This window comes from Hylaeus anthracinus, unplaced genomic scaffold, assembly GCF_026225885.1.
Source record: "Hylaeus anthracinus isolate JK02 unplaced genomic scaffold, UHH_iyHylAnth1.0_haploid 0, whole genome shotgun sequence".
Taxonomy (NCBI): Eukaryota; Metazoa; Arthropoda; class Insecta; order Hymenoptera; family Colletidae; genus Hylaeus; species Hylaeus anthracinus.
In genome coordinates, this window is record NW_026533254.1 from 18,457,580 (window position 1) to 18,484,339 (window position 26,760).

The window sequence follows — 26,760 nt, forward strand, 5'->3', positions numbered from 1 at the left end:
ATCACATAGCACGCGCTTCAGTGTAAATACACCGCTCCAGTCAAATTGAAAACAGCCTCAGTGGCCATGATGGTTCTTCCTACTACATAACTCAATATACGTTCTTAGAATTTATTCGACAAATAGTTACCAAAAAAAAAAGTAATTGTAAAACATATTGCAATGTAACATTAAATTTTACATAACAACAATTTTTCCTATTCAAAATTATCTCGAAAGAAGGAGCTTGGTCTTACAAATATCATTTTATAAAAATACACTCTACATATTTACTATTGCTTCTTTGTTTTGTCTTTTTTTTATAAATGTAATATTGTTTCTTATTATCCGTTTCTTTAATAAAAGAATATATATACATGCATATATGCATATATATATATATATAAATTAATAAATACATCTCTAGGTATGCGAATGCATCTCAACGTTTATAGTTTAATCAATATAATCAAAATTTCGTAAAAAAATAATCGTTAACGGAAAATAGTATAATCGTCTAGATATTTTATAAGAATATTCATGCTATGCCATAATATTTTGCTTGTACATATTGTGTTTATCGACATGACAAAATATGCTTGTACTTGACTTTTCAATTCTTTATCTATCGCGTACTTGAAATGGTCCTGCAAAATTTTGGTAAATATAAAGTTTGAATGCGTACTTCTTATTTAATAATTGCAATCTCCAGATCAAAATCAATATCTATCAACTTTTGGTGCACGGAGTGCATTGCTCTTTTTGTACGTGGTGGCAGCACCGTCCCAGGCATTACTTCAAGGGTTAATTTGTGTTGCACGACACGTATTTTACCCATGAACTGCGTAAATCGTGTTTTCTGTCGCAAATCGTTCAGAGACGCACTGTTAAAAGGTAAGTTTACACTTCATGTTCAGTAGAGAATTATCTTCGATTGTAATAACAATAGATGCACGACATAATTATGAATAAAGATTAATAAATATTGCTTTGTCGTTACTACAAAGTAGACAGTTAAAAATGGTTGCCCTGTAACAGATCTGTCAAGTGATACTTTCTCGTTTCCGATTGCTACGATGCGATAAATATAACGGTTCAAAATTTTCAGTTGGTTACCCATACAATAATAAATTAATGGTAAACACTAAAATCGATTCGTTTTTACGACGGAAAATGTAATTTCACAGTCGATGCTACCATATGTGTAAACGAAGCAATTGCATATTTAAACGTTTCGTTTGCGAGCCTTGTATACGCAAAAAGAGTTCAAGGTTGCATTTTGTTTAATACTTATTTTTTCTAACTCTTGATTACAATACATTTAATCAAGGCAGCGAATCACTCTTTTGTTGATAAAATACGCATTTTAATATTTCTAATAATATATATAATTCAATCCATAGCCAATATTTTTCAACATTTGTAAATTGTTTTTCAGTATCTATTATCTAAAGATTGACATTGATGTAACAACTACGTATACAAAAGTATTGTGTATTTCTGCATATAAAATAAAGCGTCTAGACGCATAGATACTTTATCATAAATCAAAGAGATATCAATTTGTTTATAGATAATTACTCGCTGTCCTGTTAAACATATATTTGGAATGAAAATGAAGATTCCAAACAGTGGTTCTGGAAATGATTACGGTCACGAAACTGACATTATCTCTTATATGGACAACAACTTTGAATCTGAAATTGATGTACAAGGAACGGAGGATAGCGATTTTTCCGAGTATCTATGGATGGAAAACGAAGAGGAATTTGACAAAGAGGTTCAGTAACAACTATTTTGTTGACATATTAATATAGATCGAATAAAACATGCATATAAATTGTACAAAATAATAATTATTAAACATGTTTAATAAATAATAAAATTGTTACAGGTGATCCAACAATTAATGGAAGAAGAGCTAACAGAGGAATGTTTGAAAGCAATGTGGGAAGATGAGAGACAACATGAAAGAAATACAAATTCTATTGCTTGGTCTACCGCTACGAGCATGCCTGAAAATGGTGCTGAACTTTCTCAGCAACTTAGTAACCTAAAAATGCACGATGATCTTGCTAAACAGGTACAAACTCAAATATAACACATATTTAAATTATACCATGGAATACGTATTGGATATTTATTTGAACAATGTCAATTTTCAGAGTACATTAAATCCAAATGCCGCTGAATTTGTTCCAGCATTTAAGTTAGTAGTAACGTCTGTAAGTACACCGCCAGAAGTTACTGCAGAATCATCATAGAAGCCATACATTCCTTTCTTTAATGTTAATAAAAATGGGCTATGTGTATGGCTAATATTTACCACCCTCAGTAACACAGTTCTATTAACTGAATCATATTAAGAGTTAAATGACTGTGACTAAACGTACAAAGATATAACGAACGTCAAAGTGGATAATACGTAATGCTGTTATATGATATCCAAGATGAATGAAATCAGTTGCATAACCATAAATTAAAGAAAAATGCTATTCAAATTTTTATGGGCAGGAGATATTGCATAATATTATAAACATTTAATTTTACATATATATTTTTTGTCAATATAAACGATAATAATATACACATAAATCACTTGTTACAGAAATTTGCAATTTATATTTCTTATTTAACCAAGGACAATTATTCCCAAAAGTAAATGTTTTCACTACTTTTATCTCGTGTAAATTGTTACAAATTGAGGCAGCGTATAAATGAAAATTGTGTACCAATAGATTTTGGAATTTCTAGTTAATTCTTATTATACATTGCATTCACTTTTCCATGAATTATGTTATACATATGTACACCTGATGATTAATTATTGCATCCAAGATGAGCATATCTTTTTTTCTTTCTTTTCTTTTTTAATTCTTTCAGAATGCTTCTTTTATTAAGATCTGAAAGGTTTCATAATGTAGTATGCGTTTCTAGATGAAACACTTCTCTAAGAGTTCCTTTTATAACACTTATTTTATACTGATATATATCTTCTGTAGTGTTACTGACAGACTAAGAACAATATACTGAGGTCGTTAAGACTGATGTAAGTGATTTCTTGCATTGATAAATGTATCGCATCCAATGCATATTTTGTTGCTAAAACATACTTAATATATCCAATCGTATGATACAATTTTTAACAGTGATTTTTATTGTCGATTTACTTGGTTTAAAAGGAGTAAACCTATGTCATAATTCTGGTCCTCTATCAGCATATATCTGAAAGACTTCAAGATCTCAAATGAAAGTCTTACTCAGGCTGTGAAGGACTTTTTTTGTGGCTCTTTCTCTCGCTCTAGTAATGTTGAAAGTAGTCATACTGCTTACTTACTTTAATTAAAACTAATTAAAATTTCTATAAAACAATACTTTAAAGCTGATTAAAATACACAAATGAAATATAATATCTAAATTCTGTAAATGGTGAATACATTTTCAGCATAGTACATTAGAATTGAATACAAGAAGATGAAGTTTGCATAGTATTCATTTACATTATATTTTCTCAGTAAACAAAATTGTTGAATGTTATGTAATAATTAAACTTATAGAATACAAAACGATATTCTAATGACCGTTAAAACACAATAATCACCACTTATAATATACGTGCTATTTGGAAACACATACTTATGTACGAATTTTATTAACATTTTTTTGCATTGTGATAGACATACTGTCAGGATCTTGTAAGATTGCATATGGTAAATCTGTATTATTTTAGTCACAACATACATTAGTATGAATGCAGAAACTGTGATTATAAAGCAAATTAAATAGATTTATCGAATATATAACTCACAGTTAAGGCACCTCATTAATTGCATAACGCTTCGTATTATCTTGCTTTTGAATTTTCTCACTTATCTCTTATCACTTGTGGCTCCATGTAACAATGGAGAAAAAAAAACGTGTACATGTAGTGTCTAATGAAATATGTAATAGATATTTATAGATTTATTTGAGAATGACTCAAATTTCATAATACATCGATTGTGTAAAACTAACCATACATTTAAGTAATTTCTCTATAATTTTCAAATTCAACTTAGTATAGAGAGGTTGTCTGTTTTCTAGATTTCAAACTCTGTTTATCAGGATCTGGTGTAAATTTAATTAATTTGTTATATAATATTGATAAAATGACATAATACACTAATTAAAAGCAGCTATTTAGTTTGTATGCTTTTATTCTTTGCAATAAAATCATGAAAAAAAGTCCAAATATGGAACATATACTAATAGTTATATTAACATGTATCTTGTAGTCATTGAATCAGTGTCAATTCAAATGACATGCAATATTTAAATCATATTATTAATATTTTTAACAGCATGTTCATGTATTACAGTGAAAACTGTTTTTTTTTTATATATATATATATATAGCAGTAGAAGAAAATAGTGAATTTGTTTAATTACAATGTAACTAGTACATAAATAATACTTTGCTACATAATACTTCTGAGTTTACATGTTCTCGAATTGTCTTACATTTAAATATCTGAGAAAATATCAGTTCTTTTTATGAGTTATTTTAATGGTACCTGTATTTATTTAGTATGTAATAATAATATTAATAATGACAAGATAATATCTAGGTTTTAAAAAATAAGCAACTACAATTGTCTCGTGTATTATGTATAATAAAAGGCAGTACTATGAGAATTACATATATAAAATAATTTGTAGTTGTAGTGCTAAAAATAATTTGTAAAATTCAGTTCAGCAAGCATAAATATCGTGTTCTACTTTCACTTGATTATTCATGCGATTTTTCAGCATATATACTATCTCAACTATATGTCGAAACATAAAAAAGTACAAAATTTAAAATGAAAAAAAAAAAGAAAGAAGAATGTAATCCAAACGGTAAATAATCTTTTTCAAGTAGTAGTAATGTGTAATGAATTATGAATAATTATATTTTTTAAGCGAGATTGAATTACTATATCATACTATTGCCATTGAACATTTGCATTTGCGATTTTCTCGTGTCGTATCATTATTTCTGTATCATTTAGTATGTAAATGAAACACATAAAATACAAGTCTGTGTACTATATTTGAAATTCTTAATATACCCTGTCTGCTCCTAGTCCATATCACTAAAAATTATAATTCTATACGTTATGTGTAATGGTAAAAAAAAAGATATTTTTTAAAAGCATCACCTTATATTTGGCAGCATATCAGTAACTACAATTTAATTTTACAATTATTTCTATATAAATTAGTATTTGTCTTACAATAGTAAAAAATTGATACCAATATATATTATATGTTGAAAATGTACAAAATGTGGAACTATTTTTACTCATTTTCTGCAAATACATTGATGCCCTCTGGCAGGCCAGTACCTACTTTATAACTACATAATACAAATAAAAATGAAATTTAATAATGTATTGTAATTGGTCAATTGATTAACTTATGGTATTACAGAAATTTGTTTCATAAGGATAATGGCAATGCATCCAACTTATAATATTCATTGAAAGCAAACTACTATAAGTAACATAGTATTTTATTCATCATATAAATATGAAATTGGTATCAGTTTCTTTAAAATTACTTCTTATCGGCTATACGTATTACAAAACCATTGTAAACAAGATTTCTTCGAAAATGTGTAATCATATTTACTTATATACAATTGTTAAATACTTCGATCGGCAGTCTCTTTATTCCAATGCAATACTGTATTATTTTTTATTGCTTTCCTGTAAGTCTTGTCGATGAAAATTAATATATTTTGTTTAATTGCAAAATTTGTTTACTTTGCCAAATCATAAAACCAATAGAGAACATTAAAATTTAATATAAAATGTAAGAAAAACATGTATGCGAAATGAATGTATATTTAAAATTAAAGTGGATAGGGTGTGTAAAGAAATAATATATTATATATTATAGACAAATTTAAATCGACTTCTATATACTTCAATTGGAATCATCGATATAATTATTAGCTTGGATGAATGTTGACATTCTTACGTGTATCGTTGCAATCTTTATGTAAAAACATAACAAAGTATGCAACAATATTATTGTCAAACAATACATTATAATAATAAGAAACTAACATTGATGTAACATATTAGAAAAAATGCAAGGCCTAAGATTATTGTTAAAATTACTTGAAGCAACAACCTTTGTGTACAAAGGTCATCAAATATTTAAACATACTAAAAGTACGTGTTTTTATGTGTATTACTAATCAGAGACATTCTTTTCTGGATATGTATAAGAAAGTGTGTTGATAGTAAAATCATCGAATATAATTATCTAATTATTGAAGACAACAAAAAAATCAAAATAATCAAAAATACATTTCCAGCAATTTTAGTCGTAGAGCAGTAATACTCGTATAACTGAAATGATTTTAGCCTTGTAACTAAAACTAAATCACCCATACCATTCTTAATGCCATTTCAATTATACGAGTAATGATCTATTAATCTTATATCATAATGCAACACAAAAAGTGTAAGGCCTTTGATAACTGTCGTGCATATATACGTACATATACATACACCATTTATCATTCAATATTCTTTCATTAAAATTCAATACAGAATTGAAAACTAATATCTGCATATTAATGATACAGAAAATAATTAAAAAAAACATTGGTATTCCTTAAATACTTAATTGTTACTGTAGATTTTGTTATATAATTAAGTATTGTGGTCACACATTTTTCCTGTAGATATTGCTTGCAAAAAAATAGACTTATTCAGTTGTTAATATCTACGAGTAATAAAAAATTGTAAACTTTGTTGGAGTAAAATGTAATTTACTTAAATAATGTTCAAGTACTTCATAGCGATTAAAATGTTATAATCAACTGAGTTATCAAATTATACATCTTTAAACTGTATGTCATTCTTATATTCTATGAAATATAGTTGACATTTAGTCACTTGTTTGCATATAATTGAAATCTAAATTTCACATATATTCTAGAAAAAGAAGTTAATCTTTGAGATCTAATTAAATGTCATCTGAAAACTGACACGATCATACACTGTCTCTTTTGCTTTTCAAACATTTATGAATCAATATTTATAAAGAATATGAACATTTCTTTTATGCAAGATATTTTATTTTCAAATACTTTTATTATAATTTTGTTACGAACATTATCCTTTTTTATCACAATTATAAACGCAAAATTAATCTTTGAGTAACTTAATTTTTAAAACTTCATTATATTTTTTTTAATGAATACACAATGAATTAGTAATAACTACACACAACATTTAAATGTTATATTGAACAGAAAATAAAACATCTCGCTCTTATGACTCTCCAAAGGTGATGCTGTATACTAGATTTCATTTTCATTAAATTACTTACACATACAAGTTTAAACACTTTCTGTAGGACTTTGAAATTCTGAAAGTGCGTGTATTGGATTCTGCACTTTTTTCTGTGAACCCTTACGTACTTTTGCCCTAACCTCTTCTGGTCTCTCAGGTCGTACCAATGGTTTCTTCTCAGGTGCTTTCATTTTCCACACAACGATTGGAGACTAATTAAACAAATGGAAAAGTAATAACCACATGTAAATTTACAAAAAGTAGTAAAAGGTACAGCTATCAGCTATAATAATATATTGTAATTATATAAATACTTACATACTATGCAGTCCAATAGTTAGTAAGTAAAATAGTTTTAATATTAATATTGATTATTCGTGTATAGAAATGATATATATATCAAGTGTAATTAAGTGTAAATTTTGAATAAATTACAAGACAACAGTAACGATACTTACAGTTACCGTAGATTGTCGAGGATATTTTGTTGATGCAACATATGAAGCTTTAACGGTAAGAACAACAGCATTCATTAAGTTCTTAGCTGCCTGAATAAGAGAAGTTGCACTGTCAAGTCCAGATACAATCAACTCTCCACTAATATTTTGTACATCTGCTTTAACTTTACTAGTAATATTCATTTGATGACAATACAATGCTATGCGTTGTAAATATGCCAGCAGATCTTTCTTGGTGGAACTTTCTGGGCACTGATCTGCAATTTGCCTAGTTAATTTATCTAACTTGGTTCCAGCTTCAGAAATTTTCTTTGCCGCATTAATGACATCCATAGTTGTCTTTAAAGGTCCGCGACCTCTAGTGAAATCTGTCATTTCCATCATAATCATACACATATGCTTCGCAAGAACAATAATGTCGTTTCCCGCGTCATCCCATTTGGCAACTTCTTTATCGAATTTCAATTTCTCACTCTTAAAGTACTCCACTTGTTGTAAGATCTTTTGTTTATCTTCCTCTGGCATCTTACGCATGGCTTCGCGAGCTGTCGTAATTCCACTAATTTCTGGATATTCATCAACACCATGCTCGCCTGTCTGAGCACTCGATTTGCTACGAGTTTCCAATGTATAATGCTCATCGAGCTCAACGTCTTCGGGATCTAAATCTTCGTCCGCCTAAAATCAATCGCAGGATAAAAAGTGAAAAGAGTGATGTAAATAAGAGTATTAGGATTATAATTTCAAATCATCTTACTCTATTCATCAGTACAGCGCGTCTAATTTCACGGACTCCGTCGTATACTAATCTCGAAGCATCTATAAAATCATTTTCATCCACATCTTTAGCGGGGTTACTACCCAAAGCATCTACTGCAACTTCTACTCTCTGTGCAAACTTTGGCATTACTTGTTCCCTTAAAACTTTCACGGCTTCTAAAACCCGCTTCGTATAGATACAAGGCTCATAGTTATCCATTTCAGCTTGAACAACGTTACAAACTCTGGCAGATCGTCCACGAATTGCACCCGCAGTTCTGTCTAAAGTATCGGCATCACCTTCTTGCAATGCCAGTACACATTTATTTACGTCTTCCAAGATATGATTCTCGGATACAGCTAAAAAGTCATCGATAGTAGTAATATCGTCAACAGCTTCTGTCAATACTCTGACTTGATTCTCCCATGCTTGTCGGAATACTTCCATGTTATCTAAGGCTACTTTAGATCGATTACGAGCTGCCAGCACACGTGCCGCATTAATTACTTGCGGACATAAGTTCCCAATTTGTGCTGCTGCGTAACGAACCATTTTCACGCCATCTTCATTTCCTGACATACTGCATACTAGATTAGCAACCTGATTAAATGAATCCAACGTTATTAAACAATGTTAATTTTAGTACATTGAATACTTCAAATAAACACGATCAAGTAAATAATATTTAACAAATATTTACCTCAACTAGTTTGTTTGCATGCTCTGTAAAAACAAGTGCATATTCTTCCACTTCTTTGTCACGACCGTTTCTCGCAGCCTCGATAAGAACCAATAAAGGTACACTTGTTTCCAAAAAACTGTCAGACACGTGATCTACTACAGCCTTTCGTAATTGTCTACGAAGATCGCGTGTTTTTCTGCACATATGATCGATTGCTCTTTCCAACCCTTCCGATTGTTCCTTGACTCCTATCTGTTAAAATGTGTTGCAATATTCGAAAATGAAATATACGAATCAGCGTTATATGTATACAAGACTGAATGAGATCTATACTATCTCTTTACTAAACGTATTAGAGTGCAAAATATTAGAATATTTTAATGATTATTCAAATGATAAATACATAGTCACAAAGACCGATTTTATATTGCCATTGTCCAAAAACTGCTTGTTTAATTTACATGTCTGTTATGTCGTAATAATTAAGGTATTAATTATAAACATTACATTCGTATTTATTTGGTGAAAGAAAAGTTTTAATTCGATTAATATTAAATTATCAAGAAAAAGCTATGTACACAAGCAAACATAAACAAATGAAAAGCTGTAAAATCAAATTAATGAGAGAATTTTTCATGCTTCAAAATAACATTTATGCGTTATGAAAAAATAAATATGTGTGAAACCTATAATTGATTAGCATTAATTTAGACTACGCGTTTAGTTCCATTAAAAATGTCTATCTATAGCTTTTCTAATCTCGGCAAATTTACAATAACATTTGTAATATACACTATTTGTTTATGCTATATACCCTTTCATTTCCATTAATTAGAAATTATATTACGTATCGTGAAATAATATAATTTATGTACAGTAGTGCAAGTTAGTGTACAATTGGAAAATGACAAACACTCGGTTATTACAAAATATTTGATTAGTGTTCGTTATAAGATAACATATCAATAATATATATAAAACGATTAAAACATCTCGCTTAATTTGTAAATTGTATGCAAGAACAGTGCGAGAACACAAAGATTTCATATTTACCCTTTTCCCACCCCGAGCAAGCTGTAACTGCAGTCACCAAAATAAAAAAACAAATGAGTAGAATAAACATATTAAAGAATCGATAAATAAATTGATTACATTAAATGATAACATAATTATTTGTGTGTTATCAATATTTCGTAACATGTTATGTACCACAAAATGTGTTACAATGTCAAAATTCAAACTATGATTGATATATTAGAAAGTGAAATTTAAACTAATATAAATTACAGAAAGACCAAATTAATAAAATTTTCCTATATTGTAATTATTACATGAATTTGTTCATATATGTGTTTTATATTTCACTTTGATGTGCATATAAATAGTTTTACGCATATAAAGCAGTTGTGTTTTATAATGAAGGAAAGACATTTGCAAAATACTCACATTATTCATGTATTCACTAAGCAAATCTTGAAGTGCTTGTCTGACCGCATTACATTCAGCGACAATACGTTCTCTACGTTCATCTCGAGTACAAGAAGAATCTGCCATTAATGCAGCACCACTGATAATGCTTTCCAATCTTTCCTCTAGACTGGGTCTTGTACGTACTTCATTGTATGCAAGCGGAGACATCACCATTCTTTCATCAAAATCATCTAGAGCAGCAGCTAGTTCGCCAGGTCCTTCGTAAGGATGCTGACTATCGACTGGTGTTTTTCCTTGTGCCACATCATTGATAGTATTCACAGCTTCGCAAACTTGCTTCAAAACATAATCACGATTTGCTTTTGCAGCAGCTAGTTCAGGATGCCGAACATAAACTTTAGAAGCTGTAAGAAGCATAGTAGAATGCTTCTTGAGAACAGCTCTTGCTGCTGCCAAGTCATCTCGTAACTGAGGATCTTTGAGTTCTTGCTGACGTTTTGCAGCTTGATTCATAAGCTCCGATGCATTTCTTCCAAATTGCTTGATATTTTCCAATAATTCCCCTTGCGAGGATGCATTTTTTAACTTCTGTAGATCACCTTCCACTACATGCAAGGATTTCAATAACAAATGTACATCGACCATATCAGCCAAAATAAGTAAACGTGTTACAGCTGACAGCAAATTCCTTGCAGCACGAACCATATTGCCTCTCTTTAAAGAAGAACATGGATCTTCTGAAAACTCCCTGTTTAAATAATACGAATATAAAAATTCATGTAAAATTCTTAATGTACTGGAAAAGTATAAAAATAAAACAAATGATACCTGGCAGCAATACTCATTGCAGCACCTGTTTTCCTTACTTCTTCGACAGCGCTTAACATTTCAGCAGTAATGTCGGGATTTTCATAAGCAATTTGTTCACCTTTTTCAATAAAATTACTAGATGCTTTATCTACTGTTCCAACTAGAGCACTAGCTCTTTTCGATTTTCCTTTCTTTTTCTTGCTAGGACCCTTTGTATTTACAAGAGTAGTTACTTGTAAAACCAAGGGTTCCAATGTTTTTTCCACAGACATGGTACGAATCTCCAAATTCTTAGGATCCCATTTCAGGGTTATCGGTCCAAAGTGATCTGACATCTTTATCACTTCAAGTAAATCAATTCTGAAAATTAAACATTGCACATATGTTATTAAATGCATAAACTTTAACAAAATTACCTGTGCTCTTATAGTATGATACAGATAATTTAACAAATATTAATCAATCTAATTTTCTAATCAATTAGAAAAATATACTAAAAATACAATATTGGTACAGCATACAATGATGACCACAAAAGTGAACCACATGTATTTTAATATTTTCTCATAGGAATAATTTGAAAGGCGTGATCTTGATAACTTACAAGATATGATATGTTTAGAAAAAATATCGTGCATTAGAACGCAACGCACCCATCCTTCCAAGAGCTTTGACACTTGCATACGAAAAATATTATACGAAATAACAGGTTCTTACCTTCATGAAAAAAGTATGGCTTGAAACCTACGAAATCTTTAATGAATTCCACTCACGACTAACTTTATAGAGTTTCCTTTTTGTTCTACAATAAATCACATTGAAAACCACACTCTAAAATACACACAATTCCATATCATTTCGATGTATCATCCATTTGTCACCGACACTTGGTTCATGACGTCATTATTTCCGCCAGAGTCAAAAAGTTAACTATACCGAACAAAACCCGTCTACGCCCGAAGCTTAAAACATGAACGTTGAAATGAAGCTTACAGAAGGGTACAGGATATTATATCACGATTGCTTACATGAAAATGCACAGCCAATCAATGGATGCCTTTTCTAAATTTCCTAAGCAACCGTTTCGTGTATCAGATTACTTTTGTATACATATTCACGTATTGCGTTACCTATGCGCTTTCAAAATAATGTTATTCAAAATAACGCTTTAGACATTATGTTATATTATTTTACGCCTTAAAATCATCGTTTTCCTTCATTTTAATTCCGCTAATGTTAATTCAATTTAAATATGAATGAATGTAATCATTGTAAACTATACCGATTTATATGATTAGAATCTCATTGGTCCACTATGTCCATATAGGTGCATTCAGAAATGCCACCGCTTGCTAAGCCGCTCAGTGAGTGAGTTTTAGTGGTAGTGGTGCCATTGGTGTAAAAACGCCCAAGTTTCTAGTGAAAATAGTTCCTACAGTTTCTGTTAGAAGGCGCCACTGATACATTTGAATTAATTATTCTTTATTTTTTATAAATGCATAATTAGTACGAATCTTTGCTTTATAACATTGCAATACGTTATTTTAATATATTATTTAAACGTTATCATTATTAATGCAGTAATAAGTATCAAACCTTTAATTAGTGATGCTATCTAGCGGAAACAGTGGAAACTATTATCCCTACAGACTTGGGCGTTATCCCACCGATGGCGTCACTAATAGGTTCTAATGGCGGTACTAATAGGTTCTACGTAGATCCATTCATTGGATGCAATCATGCAATCAAGTTGGATGGACATGCACGGATGCACCTATTAGCGAAGTACTGAAGTACATATCGTTTAAACAAATTACGCAAAATACTGTTTACGTATATCAAAATTCGTTCTGAAAAATATGTAATACGTATTTCATAACAATGGCTGAAGTTATTATTTTAAGCGATTCGGACGAATCCGTTTTCTCTGTTGAAAATGATAGAGTACAGAATGTTAACGAGGTTAGAAAAAAATCGTCACTCGACTGTGATTCGGACGATTTTGAATTTCCTGCAGTAAAATTCTATCATGCCGCTGATTCAGATAAAAGGGTTGATTTAGAAAATAACATTAATGAAAGCTGTTCATTTAATATTCCTTCTTGTACGTTAAAAAAGGATCTTTTTGTCACCCGTGAGAATTCAAAAGAGTATAATGTTAAAAAAACTTTATATGGTGTGTCTGATTCGTATGATTTCACGCAAAATTTGAATGAACTGAACAAAAAGATAGAGAGTCAAAAGACTACTAAATTTGTAGCAAAGAAAAGTAAAAGTCAATTAATAGAGGAAAGATTAAAACGGCAGGAACAACTAATCAGAGAAAAAGCATTGAAAACAATTGCATCAAAGAAATCAAAAAGTATTCAACCTGGTGAATGTATGAAATTTATGGAAGTTGTTCTTGATAAAGGTATTGAAAATTTCGGTTTTATTACTGATATTACAAGTACACTGCTTGATGCTAATATAAAATATAGTATTAACAAAGAATTAATTTCAAACAGCATTACATGGAAAAGAAATATTGAAAACAGTTATGTTAATGAAACCAATGAAATATGTACAGTAGTAGATATTGAAAAAGTCAATCAAATATTAGTACTTTGGAATTGGGATGAAGCTGTAACAAAAGTAGCAGATGGCAGCTTTTTTGGGAGTATTTCTAACATTAAAGCATCATTATCAAATTACAATATAATGATAGTCATTTTTGGTATAGAAGATTATTTTACATATAAAAACCAAACAAAGAATTCAACTAAAAATAGAGCAAAAAGTAAAACTCAAAAAACCAATACTAAAAGTAATTGTCAGTTTAAAAATTTCCCAGAAATATTGAGAGAGGATCTCGAAATGTGTCTTAATGAAATACAAATAATTAATAAATGTAGCAGTAGATTAATTAACAATTCTCGAGACTTAGCACTAATGGTGTATCAGTGTACAAAAGCTATAGCAGAACAACCATATAAATTGGAGAAAAATACAAATTTGACAAGCAAATTTGATTGGTACGTGATGGGAGATAATAGAAATACAGTACATGTAGATAAAGATGGCAATGGATTAAAAAGATTGTGGCAACAACAACTTTGTCAATTTAATTTAAGTAGTCTTGAAATTGCAGAAGCAATTTGTTCCGTGTATCCATGTCCTGTAGATTTGATGCAAGTGAGTAATAAACACAGCTCAATCAGATTCTCTGTGCTATCCTTTCAATTTCTTTTTCAGGCATACAAGAATTGTACATACGACGAAGGAATAAACCTTTTGAGAGACATTTTGGTAAATAATATAACAATCAGAATTTCTTACAAAATATAAAGAAAATTATATAAAATAATGTTTTAAAATGATAAAAATGAAGTTTTTTATTAATATATTTTTACTTACATTTCACAAACATATTTCGTATGTTTCACAGATTAGAAGAGCAGCCGGGCCTCTTACAACAACGCGTAAAGTTGGTCCCGAATTAAGTAAAAAGATGTATACAATGTTCACATCCAAAGATGGTGAAAGATTATTAAGTTAAATATATATATTTATTTATTTATGTAATAAAGTTTGATAAGATTACTAATAAAAATTTTATAGAAATGCAATGATGTTTTTTTTTTTACTATTTCTTTCTACTTATTGAATCATGTAATCAAATGCAAAAGTTATAATGAACTCGTATATTTTGTGTAATTTTCTGCGCATTTCATGAATATAAAAAAAGTAGGTAATTATTCGTATCTATACGTTACACAACGAATGATATTAAAACTAAGTAAAAGCTTTAATCGTTTCTCATATATATTAGTCATTCTAAAACTCTAGCGCATAATTTGACTAAACGATGAACACAAACATAGATGTGAAAACAAATGTGTCTTACTATTAAATACATATATAGATGAACATACTATTTTAATAATTAGTCTAATTCTGCGCTAGATATTTTTTGACACCTTATACAATATGAAATGTAACATTTTTACTATACCAAAAGTATATACAATACAATTGTTTACAGTAGATATTTAACTGTGACAGTCGGTTAATAAATGTAATTTTCTAACATTTTTACAAATATTTATTAAATGTAAAGTGCCTAAAAATTTGTTTAAAAAAAAAAGACATCTGTCGCTTTCTAGCAACAACTTCTCTCTACTATTTTACAGTAAAAAAACATATAAATGAGTAGATGCAACCTAAATGATGTTTTATGTAAAAAAAAAAAAAAAAAAACAGTATATGTCTTACCAAACTATTAACTGTGTACAAACTAATATTACAGAGAACTCTCATGTGAACTTTTTACATGTACTCTTCGTGTACTCATGTCTCACTGCTTAATGTTGTAATTAACCTTACAAAGAAATTTTGTAATAAACAATGTAATCGAATTAACAAATCCTCAATAGTAATGTTCAAATAAACCATAAATTTGTATAAAGATACAAAGTGACAACTACTGATGCATTTGAAGAAAAATAGATCTGGCAGTACTCTTTGTTATAAAATTAACAATGGCTTTTTCGACTTTAAAATGTATTCTGAAATTATCATACAATCTGATTGCTACAAAAGAAATGTTATCCAAGTATAAAAAACTATACACAATGAAATCAATTTTAATTAAATTCGACTTTATATTGAAAATCTAGTTTCCAAAGTTACAAAAAACATCGAAATACTTTTATTCATAGTACAAAATATAATATCAATAAAAAATTGTTAACCTTCTACTGTTAACATGCATTTTACAATGAGAAAATAAATATAGAACAAAACAACAATACAAGCAAGAAGAATGGAATTAAATAAAAAATGAAAACTACTTATATACGTTTATCATGATTGTTATAGTCACTTGTAAAATAACTTTATTGGCCTTTGTATAATGAAAATGTATTTATTCTTGAAATTCACATTTGTTTGCCAATAATATACATTATTCATAACCTTAATACAAAAAATTAAGTTGTTGAAAAATATGTAGCCATTTATAATTTACAGAAGTGCAATGAATTGTAATTTTAAAACTCCGTACCGTACTTTGCATTGCATAAATAGATACAAGAAAATTACAATATGCATGTTAACAGTCAGGTGACTATAGTTTTTTGCAACATATGTTTGATACAGATTTTGTTTGAATAAAATATTATCAATGACACTTATAATTACGTAATAATAGTAACAAAATACATTTGTAAGGGAATTTTCACAGTCATCAATTTAATAACGACTCCTATGGTATGGTATTATGAATGCTTCACTCGTTAACATAAAGACTTAAGTAGTTCTGTTTCTCAAATAATTGATACGTTAATACTTCTCTTTATAGTGACTCCATCAATTTTGTACCATTATCGTTAAAAATTGTTCATACAATTGTGACATATATATTTCATAATAAAAAATATTTAAATAATGAATACGTTTAAATAAATGGAAGTCTGCTGCATGTAAAAGTAATATGGAACAAAATGTATGATAGTAATTCATATAGTTGGCTTCCTATTCTATACTACATCTTCCAATATTATTTAATAAGTAAAACGATATGTTATTTATTTAAAGTAAAGTGTAAATATAATGAACAATATGTATAAAAGCTGATTCTTGGCACTGGAAATTAAAAAAATGCGTGCTGAAAGGCATACATATATCTTTTATATTAATAGTGAGGTAAAAGTATTAATCATAGATTCATAATATTTTAACCACTTTCAGAAAGTAATGTGCATTCAACACAAATTTATCTATGAAAAATGTATCAATGTATACGAACTGTGGATCTACAAAATGTAATATATTTATTGCCAATCATTGTAGGTAATATACGTGCAAGAATAAACATGTTCCATTATCGTATTATATCAAAGTGGTAGGAGTATAAAGGTAATAAAAAGGATCTATTTCTTCCTGTCTATAAATTTAGGATAAAGTGCATATACTTACGTTAATATTAAAATTATAAATATACTACATATGTGCTTAAAAAATGAATGAGTTTTGTTACGCTAAAATTTGAAATGATTACATAGATCAAAAGAATTTGGAAAACAAAGTAAGGTTATGAGAGAATAGGAAGCCAAACAATGTTTCTATAAAACAACTGTACTTAATTTATTATCTTTATACTCATCTAAAACCATAATTTTAAATCCACCATAATTTATAGTTTCACTCACACACACATTCAAGCATTTGGCAGGCAAGAACCTAGAAGAATCTAATAGAAAGAGAGCGATATCGCTACAATCATATAGTCATCATATCATAGACAGCGTTTGTAGACGTATAAGGTCCTTTCAAAGTATCATTTATATCTTTTATAAGCATTGACAAATTTTGTGTAAACCTAAAATGAAAGAAATATGTAAACATATAGATACTATTCTTATACATATTTTTCTTGAAGAATGGCAGTTTGTTATCCATCGAACCACTTGTACTCCTGTGTTCGTTCTTTCTTACCTATCTCTATTCCTTGAAAGTAAATTTCTTTCAATTCCTTCCATTAAATTTTCAAACCACTGTGCCATTGTTGCCTGCTTATCAACTGGTTGACTTCTAATAATATTTTCTCGCAATTGATTAAAATACTGAAATCATAATTTTTTTTTTACAAAATCACTAGTATATTTTTTACAGAATGTTAGATGAAAAATTAATTTACACTCACATCTTCGTTTAAAAGAATTAATCCCAAGAGCGGACGTGACATACTCCATTGATTTCTACAATCTTCAAACATTATCACATTTAAAACGGTACTTAATATTTGTTGAAGAATCTCAGGATGTTGTTTTAAAACTTGTAAGAATAAATCTCCTCCTCCCGGAACTACAGCATTTTTCCTTCTTGCATAGCCTCCTGATAAAAAGGGTATATGTTATACACATAATATATACATATGTGTAATAACCACTAGTGTTATAAGTTATACCTTTTGGATACAGTTGTTTAAATAAATATGTCACAATATGATCAAGTGTCGCACAGCAACCAGTACAAACCATTGTATCTGTAAAGAAATTTCTTTATTCTTATTTCATATTCTGTATGCAACAGAAATCAAATGACACAAATAATCATACAAGAGTAATTCATAAAATAAAACTTTAAAGTCACATGCAAACATTATCAGGACAATTAACGTGAAATTTAATATAGGAACCTACCTTTTAAATGTGTGATTTGAAAACTATGTGTTTACTTCATACGATAATCGTACAGTTTTTTAAATATATTTTTATTTGAAAACAAAGAAAATTCGAAATGTTCAACATTAATCAATGAAACAGAAAATGAAAAATAAAATCATTTATAACTACTTCGTTTAAGTGACAAATAAAATAAAATAAAATGAAATGAAATGAAATGAAATGAAATGAAACTATCGGTATTTTACATACACGTCAAAATAGGTTGTAAATTGTTTAGCACATTGAATGTCAATTGGAAAATAAAGCATAAATAATGAAAAACAAACAATATTAATACATCATGCATATGATAATTAGTAAATTAAGAACTTATAACTGTAAAGATTCATACATTTTAGTAGCATGCCAGCTGTGCGGCTGACTATGTGTGCTAGATCCATTATATAATTCAACTTTAAAGGTATAAAGAATTTGAATGTTTAATATAATATTATTCTAAAAACACGAATAAAGGTTTTGAAAAAGCATTACAGTAATAAAAAATAGGGTTTTGATTCTACAAACTCCAATCCTCTTATTGCCTATTATAACACCATAATGTTTCAATCATTCTCTTTATATGCATGAAGGTGAATTACTCAGCATACACAAGTATTATTATATGTTTCAAACTATGGCAATAACTAATACCTAGAGGCAGGTTTACATTCCAAGCAACAATGCAAAAGGCAAATGAACATAAAAAAATGAAATGTCCTTATTAACTAGTCTTTTTGTTGAGATCTTCGAATAATAAATTCTTTACTGCCCAAAACTTTATGTGACATTTTATATAAAGTTAACAGAGTAAACAACCGGTAATTATAAAATCATTAAAAGAATTGTCCCATTAACCATACATGCGCAATACGAAACAATTATTTTTGTTTGTTCAGGTACAATTTGAGTAGAAATATATCTGAAAACTTGTAAACGCCAAATAGTATCAATATTGAATTCATTACAAATGACTTTTCAACGGTTTAATTGTAATCAAATATTCATAGCTTTTCCAATGTTTTAAAAACATAACAAAATATTTGACGAATACCTTTCTATTTTAAGTAGAAATTGGCCTAAATGATTTGAGACTAACAGCCCCAAGGCATGGCATAGAGGATAAGAGACTCATAATAAGATAGAATCAGCCGCACAGACCTGTATAGGAGTCTTTTTGCGCACCTAGTGCTGTAAGGCCTTCACTGATGCTTGATAGAATGTACAAGAAAACTCTGGGTTCTAGGGTGGAGAGGAAAACCATATGATCCTGTGCCAAGCTCTCTAGTAACACGTAATACGTCGTAGATAACTTTGGGTAATCCTATCAAGAACAACAAGAATGTGTTAGCAAATTTTCCTTGTGTTTATAAACGCAATTTTTATCTAAATCAAATACATACCAATAAATCACGTAGTGGTATACTAAGAAGTAATTTTACAAATGTATTAAGCGCATTATCTAGTGCCTCGTCACCGTACAATCTGAACGCTCCAAAATTCACGTAACTTCCACATAAAGCTGCTTTTAACATACTGAAGCATATACTTATTCCTTTGAGTTTTAAAGGGTAAATTTGATCTTTTGGAACTTCAACATTCAATATACGATTACCATAACTACATATCACTTTACTAGCTTCACGAAATAATAAAATTCCGTTTGGAGAAGATGCATCGAACTGTAATCGTTGACTTCTATTTTGTACTAATTCAGCAAATAATTTTAGGACGGGAGTTGTAACTTCTGGTTCATAATGCCATAATTCCACAGCATGTAATAAAATCGGTGTGTAGTTTGGATATCTATAGATGGATTAAGGTAATGTATGATTAAAAACTTGAGTAAGTAATACTATATCATATTATCAATCATCAATCATGCATTGATCGAATCGTGTCTTTAATGAAAGGATACATCCAGTCAAAGAGCATCATGTATGACGTTGACGTATTAAATGCATAAGCTAAACCTCTCAAATCTCTCGCTAAGCCGATTAATGCTTTTTTCGCTTCTTCTGCTGCAAAAAGTGAAGGATCAGCAGCACCCATTAATTGCCCCAAACTTTCTAATGCACCTAGAAATAAACGATATAAAGATAAGTATTAAGTAAATGTAATGCTATACTTCTGTATATAAATTACCTGTTAGGGGTAACATAAAAGTGTGAAACCTTTCCTCGTCTTCTCCTAAATCTACCATTAATAATCTACCCAAGGATGTATAGAACATCGATCTACAACGCATTTCTGTTACAGGAACATTGTTTCCCAAAAATGGAAAGTGCTCTCCCTATTAATAAAAAGGAGCATATACAGCTATTGTACCTAACGTTTTTTGTACGGAACAATTGTAAATGCATAGTTATTTGTACATACTGTGTGATTGTTGAGCATAAATTGTACTTCTTCTAATTTTACGAGTTTACGAACACAGCTATAACCCACAGACAGATCATTTAATAACTGTAATGTTTTTGAAATAATCTGTTCGCTACGGCCCCAATATTTTAAATTTGTTATTCTGCAAATAAATCATTAAAGGTGAATCATTAAAGGTGAATCATTAAAGGTTAATTGATATTTTCGTATGTTCCGCTATACTTACATTTTTCGGATCAGAATACCGAGTATCATAGATTCGTCATTCACGCCCAAAACATCCGATAGTCTTCTATATACTTTAGGATTTTTTTGAACTTGTTCACCTACATATATCTTACGAAATTGTTCAAAGAAGCTCAACATTGCTAACTCCAATTTTTCACAGCCACCTTGTGCAAGTCTTGAGTCAGTCAAATTCATTAACTGAAGTACTCTGCAGACCAATTCACCATCCATCGCATCGTACTCTTCGTTATTGTTAAACGTTACTTTTCCACCAATGGCACCACCTTATTTTTCAAATATTATACATTTGTCTCATTACGTATATCTTGTTTTGTTTATATTTGTTGTGTTTAATAGTTTACAATTATTTTCTTACCTATAATGTACACAAGCCATGTGAGTTGTCCCTCTCTTATAGTGATTTCCATTTGTTGAGTTGGAGATGCTGTACGTGTCAGTGATTCTTGATACGTTCTAGCAGCTTGATCAAACAGTTGTATTAACAAGGTGTACGTCTTTTGATAATCACACCTTCCGATTATCGATATTTGGTCCAGCTGCTGCTGTACCACTCCTAAATCATCGAGTGGGTCTTCCAAATGTTCCCTAACTATTACTGCAACTGATTCAAATCTTGAAGTAATGTAGGCATTTACAACTTCTGGTGTGTATATATCCAATAAATGCCGATCTCCTGCTTTTACATATGGAATAGATGACACCATTTTCTGCCATAGCGTTAAAAGATAATGTAAACTATTTGGTGAAAATTGCCATATTCGTAAACTTTGAACTGTAAATTTTGCAATCAACTGTATATCTTCTGGATAATTGTCAAGCGAAATCAATTCTCCAAGTTGAAAATTACTTTTTAACCTTAATAGTAATCTACAAAATTCATGGTAGTTTCCTGGATTGCTTAGACCCCTCGGATTTTGTATTATATTTGTCACACCGTTAATTAAGTGTTTTAGAAATTGTGCTCTTTCTGGATTTGAAAATAAACTTCTTCTGACAGATGCTATTTGGACCAAACACGAGAGGGCCAAAGGTGACAATGAGTTGGGTAGATTATGATATAGGTCAAAGAAAAGTTTTAACGATGTAGAATCCAGAAATATAGGTCTCCAGTTGTTTGGAATTTGTATTGCACAGAGATCATCGCTTTCATCCGTTGATGTTCCAACAAAGTCGAATGTTAAACAATTTTGTGCCAGTTTTAGAAGCTGTCTGATCAGACCATGCTAAATTAAACAATAAATAAGAAAATCGAAATATCATATGATCATATATAAAACATTAAATTTTTTGTAAGAATAGCACAAAAAGGAAAAGACATACTTGTGCTTCATCGGTAAAATTTAAATTTTTACAATTCTCGCATGCAGTACTCAATAAAGTACACGATAATTTAAATATTTCAAATAGCTGTGTATCTCTGAAGCTACTGGCAATTTTTCTATGTTTTGTGAGAGACCTATTTGCGTCAACATCCGATACTTGATTCATTTCACAAGTCAGTTCAGAAAGTAACTGGACTCCTATCATACAGTGTTCCACTGATCCCTGTATTATATTAAAATATCGAACAATTATCAAAAATATTTTATAAAATTAAAATATAAAAAAATTATATCACACCTGAAGAAATTTTGCTACATCACTGACCACATTTCTAAAAGCAAATTCATCTTTATCAGAATCAAACCAACCAAGCTTAGATATCCTAGCAAATAATGTGACCAAAGCTTGTATCACAAAATTTGGTAATTTTGGTTGAGTTGCCAAATAGTTGAGAACGTAATTTCCTAAAACGAAAATACAGAAATTAACTTTAAATAAATTATTTTATAATATTTATCCAATATACTCACGTATGTCAAGCCGTTGTTGTAATCTGAGTCCTGCAGAACGTGAAATCAATTTTGTCAATGTAGTGGCTGCTAATAATTGAGCATAAGCAGAATCTCCTCGATCGAGTAGCAGCTGGCACTTTGTAAGTGTATCTGGTGCATTTTGAAAAGCAACAAGTGCTTTTTCAGCTTCTGCACGATGCGCAGAATCTTGTGATTCGTACAACTGCTTGCATAGCAACTCCAGCTGCCGTACTTCCTGTATGTGATCCATTCTTAGTGACACAATTCAAACATATACCACGATATTTCCATTTAGGTATTTCAAGTCTATAAGCTTCAAAACCATCGCTTCACTTTTCAGAATCTTTGAAAATTTTTATTTTCTATTATATTTAACATTAAAAAATGTATATTTTTTAAATAGTCTTTGGATTATAACAAATAAACAATTTTAAAATTATACTTTTTATTTATAATTTCTTTTCTTTTAACGAACAATATTTTTTTCAAATATAATTGTTGTATAGAGTAAAAAGTATGAAATACTAAACTCTATAGAAGAATGTATATTTTAAAAAAAAAAACAAAACTATAATGATCGATAGAGAGAAAATTTAGTTTGTACAAACTATTTTAAAGTAATATCTGTGACATGTAAACTAATATAAGCAAGTAACAAAAATCACAGTCTTTTCTATTAAATACATTAAATTTTAGTAACATTAATCGTTTCATTTTATGAATTCTTTTAAACTTTGTCTTTTTTAATCGATAAACGAAAGACAAACAATATTATAATAATGCTTTTTTAATGTTCAACACGTAGGAACAGAATATTAATTTATTTTCTTAGAATTTAAATGATATTTTGAGGTTACGAGATTTACATTTTGTAACTATTAATCAAGTGAATTTCAAACGATCAGGAAAACGGTTTGAAAATATCGTAAAGTGTTTTAATTTGTTTTCAATTAAACCGGAATAAGACACCGTTAAATTATAAGAAAGTTTGAATGTACCGAATGTCAGATAAACAATGATCTAACGTATTGAAGTAGCAGAGAAAACATCTTAGTTTACGTTGCAAAATAAGAGTATCGGATAGGTTATGCCGTATTTTTTAATAGTAATTTTAAGTTACTTTTTTAAATTACAATGTTTAAATATAAAATTCACGCTGTAGATGATATTTCCATCCATTAATTATCTTTAGAAACTTGGAAACTGTATCTACACAATACTATTCACGAAAACAAGGTTAAAGTCTCGCACATCGGCAACACGGTTTCGTCCATATAATAAAATGTCATTTAATCAGTGGGCCGAGAAATTTGTCAGTTCGTGATTGCATTTTCATTGACAGCGCGACAAAATAATAATCACTGTAGTCCGGCAACAAACAGTGCAATAGCTTCGAAGAATATTCAAGTGTTTCCCAACAGCAAAACGTTCGGGACACACGTCAATACCACACAAATCGGAACCGATTTACCACCGGCTGACTTGATGCACGGTTTTCGAAATCACTTCGTTGTAAATAACTTCGTCGCGTTTCGAGGTTTGCACATTATTTTGATCGGCAACTCACCTGTTCGTCCGCCATTTTCGCAGCTTCGTATTATCTACAATGAAGGCAGGATCACATGCTTTAATCTTGACTGATACAACATGTATATATGTATGTAGAAGCGACCAAGCGACGTTTACTAACGTTGGAACTTGGAAGTGGTTGGAAGCATCGGCAACGCCACCTTTAATGTTTAATATCGGGAAATGGAAGAAAAAAATGATAATCACATGCCATTTATCGCGCGTACATAAAAAAAAAATTAAGTCGTGTCTTCACTAAGTTAATCAACAAAGTACTCCAAAGTACTTAACATTCAGTAATCCAATACTCTGTGATGCGATGTAATGATGTTTCCACCCAAACGATCGCAGATTGTCTGCATTTTCTGTTAGCTACACGATCGTTTGAGTTGGACCTGGTACCTGGTACCGTCGTCAGGTCCGTCACTTACCATCACCTATTCTCTGCTACTCTGTGGTTGGGTTGCACAATGTCGTATTATAATTAATCGTGAAAATTGGTGCAAGTATTCGAACATTCGTTATTAAAAACACTTAACGGGCAAGATACGTGAGTTATATCGAAATGTTTTAAATATTATTACGAATACTGCATAAGCTTTTGTTATGTGTACAAATTTGTTGAACATGAAATTAATGTAAACTTCGTATGTTTGGAAAATGTTTCAGAAACTGGACTCGTTGTTACGAATGACTATTTTTAAAATTTTTTGTCTAATTTAAAAATTTTTTATTATCTTGTATTCATTTTGTATATGTAATTGCATTGTTAGACTTTTAAAGGTATTAAATTAAAGGGATAACGACAGATATTTTATTCTATTAAAAGTTTCCAATCTTGTTGCATAGGTATTGTATTTCGAATATAGCTTTTCCACAGCCTTTGTATCAATTTTATGTAATTAATTTCATACATGAAACTTTGTGTTATTTCTAATAATAGACATCACAATGTTCTCTTAAAGATATTTCTGTCGTACTACTATTTTCAATAAATGTAACAACCAAGTTACAATTAAAATGCACCACTTGTTGCAAAATTTTAAAAATGAATAGGATATTATGAATCTTTCAATTACCATGTTGTGTACTTTGTATTCAGAAATATTTGTCTCAATCATTGACCTCAAGTAAAATATTCTGTGCAATGAAAATTTTGTATCTCTAAAATAATGCAATTATTAACTCAAGTGTTTTAAGACCCCAATCTAAATAAAGTATATGTATGCATTTATACACAGCTGTAATGTAATGGAGTATGGTGCTTATAAAGAATATGGTAATACCTGCTATGATTATTATTATGCTATTCTCTTTGTTAAAGTTTTTTATGAATCCGGAACATATTGCATACTACAAAAGTATAGCTTGCACTAAAGTTCCTTATATACATATCTTAAAATTACAGAAAATTTCTCATGATATTGTTCTAGCATAAAAATCACAATTTTTTGTACCCAATTTGACTACATGCAGTTCACAATTTTTCATCATTTTTTTGCCTTTAATGTAAAAATTGTTATAATAGAAGAATAATGTACTACTTAAAGCTAATTGTTACTCATGTTATGTCAAAGTGAAGTAACTTCACGTTTTATCAGTAATAGTTCATTTCTTTCCCTTGTTTTAGCACGTAGTCACATTTTAATTTTATTGCAAAATCTATATTGTATAAAATTTAAAATACATGCATGAAAATAAAAATCAGGAATTACATACTCGTAAGTTTGCTTCGTACTTTTTAATAAGGTAAATCTATTCGTATCATTTTCATATTATTTCTTAAGATATATTTTCATATATCTTAAAAAGGTACTATACTTTGACAATTCTGAGAATTTATGACGTGTTCGGTTTACTACATTCTTAATAAATGCATGACAATTTTAGAAAATGACATTTACATTTTAACGTATATTGTATTGTTTAAGACATGCTTATAATTTATATATATTTTTTAAATGTGACTAACCAAAAACAAAAATTGAAAAATATGATCTATCTGAGATCATCAGTCAAAAGATAATTTGTTTATAGCAGCTAAGATT

The 26,760-nt window shown here is 29.6% G+C and overlaps 4 protein-coding genes across 10 annotated transcripts in view; 2 read left to right on the top strand and 2 right to left on the bottom strand.

Moving 5' to 3' along the window:
• Positions 1 to 733: 733 nt before the first annotated feature.
• Positions 734 to 5,048, top strand: LOC128887867 (polyadenylate-binding protein-interacting protein 2). 3 transcript variants are annotated; one of them, XM_054144354.1, is made up of 5 exons: positions 1,165 to 1,250; positions 1,418 to 1,466; positions 1,553 to 1,759; positions 1,874 to 2,062; positions 2,145 to 5,048. In XM_054144354.1, the coding sequence occupies exons 1-5, from the start codon at positions 1,180 to 1,182 to the stop codon at positions 2,241 to 2,243; spliced, it is 615 nt and encodes a 204-aa protein (XP_054000329.1). In that variant the 5' UTR covers positions 1,165 to 1,179; the 3' UTR covers positions 2,244 to 5,048. The 3 variants fall into 3 exon arrangements, with proteins under 3 accessions (XP_054000500.1, XP_054000416.1, XP_054000329.1); XM_054144525.1 differs by lacking the exons at positions 1,165 to 1,250; positions 1,418 to 1,466 and adding an exon at positions 734 to 873; XM_054144441.1 differs by lacking the exons at positions 1,165 to 1,250; positions 1,418 to 1,466 and adding an exon at positions 982 to 1,116.
• Positions 5,049 to 5,416: 368 nt separating this feature from the next.
• On the bottom strand, positions 5,417 to 12,656 carry LOC128885274 (catenin alpha). Of its 2 annotated transcripts, XM_054139279.1 has the most exons (8): positions 12,169 to 12,656; positions 11,470 to 11,811; positions 10,657 to 11,389; positions 10,264 to 10,290; positions 9,229 to 9,462; positions 8,526 to 9,128; positions 7,769 to 8,446; positions 5,417 to 7,522 (listed from the first exon to the last, which is right to left on the bottom strand). In XM_054139279.1, the coding sequence occupies exons 2-8, from the start codon at positions 11,784 to 11,786 to the stop codon at positions 7,358 to 7,360; spliced, it is 2,757 nt and encodes a 918-aa protein (XP_053995254.1). In that variant the 5' UTR covers positions 11,787 to 11,811; positions 12,169 to 12,656; the 3' UTR covers positions 5,417 to 7,357. The 2 variants fall into 2 exon arrangements, with proteins under 2 accessions (XP_053995254.1, XP_053995325.1); XM_054139350.1 differs by lacking the exon at positions 10,264 to 10,290 and having other exon boundaries at positions 12,169 to 12,653.
• A 537-nt stretch (positions 12,657 to 13,193) lies between these two features.
• The window catches only part of LOC128896399 (crossover junction endonuclease EME1), a 106,002-nt gene continuing 92,435 nt past the window's right edge, over positions 13,194 to 26,760 (top strand). The window contains exons 1-3 of one of the 2 annotated variants that reach the window (XM_054159781.1): positions 13,194 to 14,625; positions 14,686 to 14,739; positions 14,879 to 15,007. In XM_054159781.1, the coding sequence (XP_054015756.1) occupies positions 13,333 to 14,625; positions 14,686 to 14,739; positions 14,879 to 14,989 (1,458 nt within the window). In that variant the 5' untranslated portion in view covers positions 13,194 to 13,332 and the 3' untranslated portion in view covers positions 14,990 to 15,007. Of the gene's footprint in view, positions 14,626 to 14,685; positions 14,740 to 14,878; positions 15,060 to 26,760 lie in introns of those variants that run through there. The other variant, XM_054159780.1, reaches the window with a different exon arrangement.
• On the bottom strand, positions 15,422 to 26,671 carry LOC128896386 (exportin-7). 3 transcript variants are annotated; one of them, XM_054159754.1, is made up of 15 exons: positions 24,711 to 26,671; positions 23,141 to 23,378; positions 22,908 to 23,074; positions 22,608 to 22,832; positions 21,643 to 22,510; positions 21,265 to 21,550; positions 21,036 to 21,180; positions 20,802 to 20,949; positions 20,575 to 20,734; positions 20,060 to 20,462; positions 19,842 to 19,980; positions 18,401 to 18,478; positions 18,137 to 18,327; positions 17,929 to 18,056; positions 15,422 to 17,812 (listed from the first exon to the last, which is right to left on the bottom strand). In XM_054159754.1, exons 1-15 carry the CDS (start codon positions 24,723 to 24,725, stop codon positions 17,713 to 17,715), a joined length of 3,291 nt encoding a protein of 1,096 aa, XP_054015729.1. In that variant the 5' UTR covers positions 24,726 to 26,671; the 3' UTR covers positions 15,422 to 17,712. The 3 variants fall into 3 exon arrangements, 2 of the variants coding, with proteins under 2 accessions (XP_054015729.1, XP_054015728.1); XM_054159753.1 differs by lacking the exon at positions 24,711 to 26,671 and having other exon boundaries at positions 19,818 to 19,980; positions 23,141 to 24,704; XR_008461980.1 differs by lacking the exons at positions 15,422 to 17,812; positions 17,929 to 18,056; positions 18,137 to 18,327; positions 24,711 to 26,671 and having other exon boundaries at positions 18,417 to 18,478; positions 19,711 to 19,980; positions 23,141 to 24,704.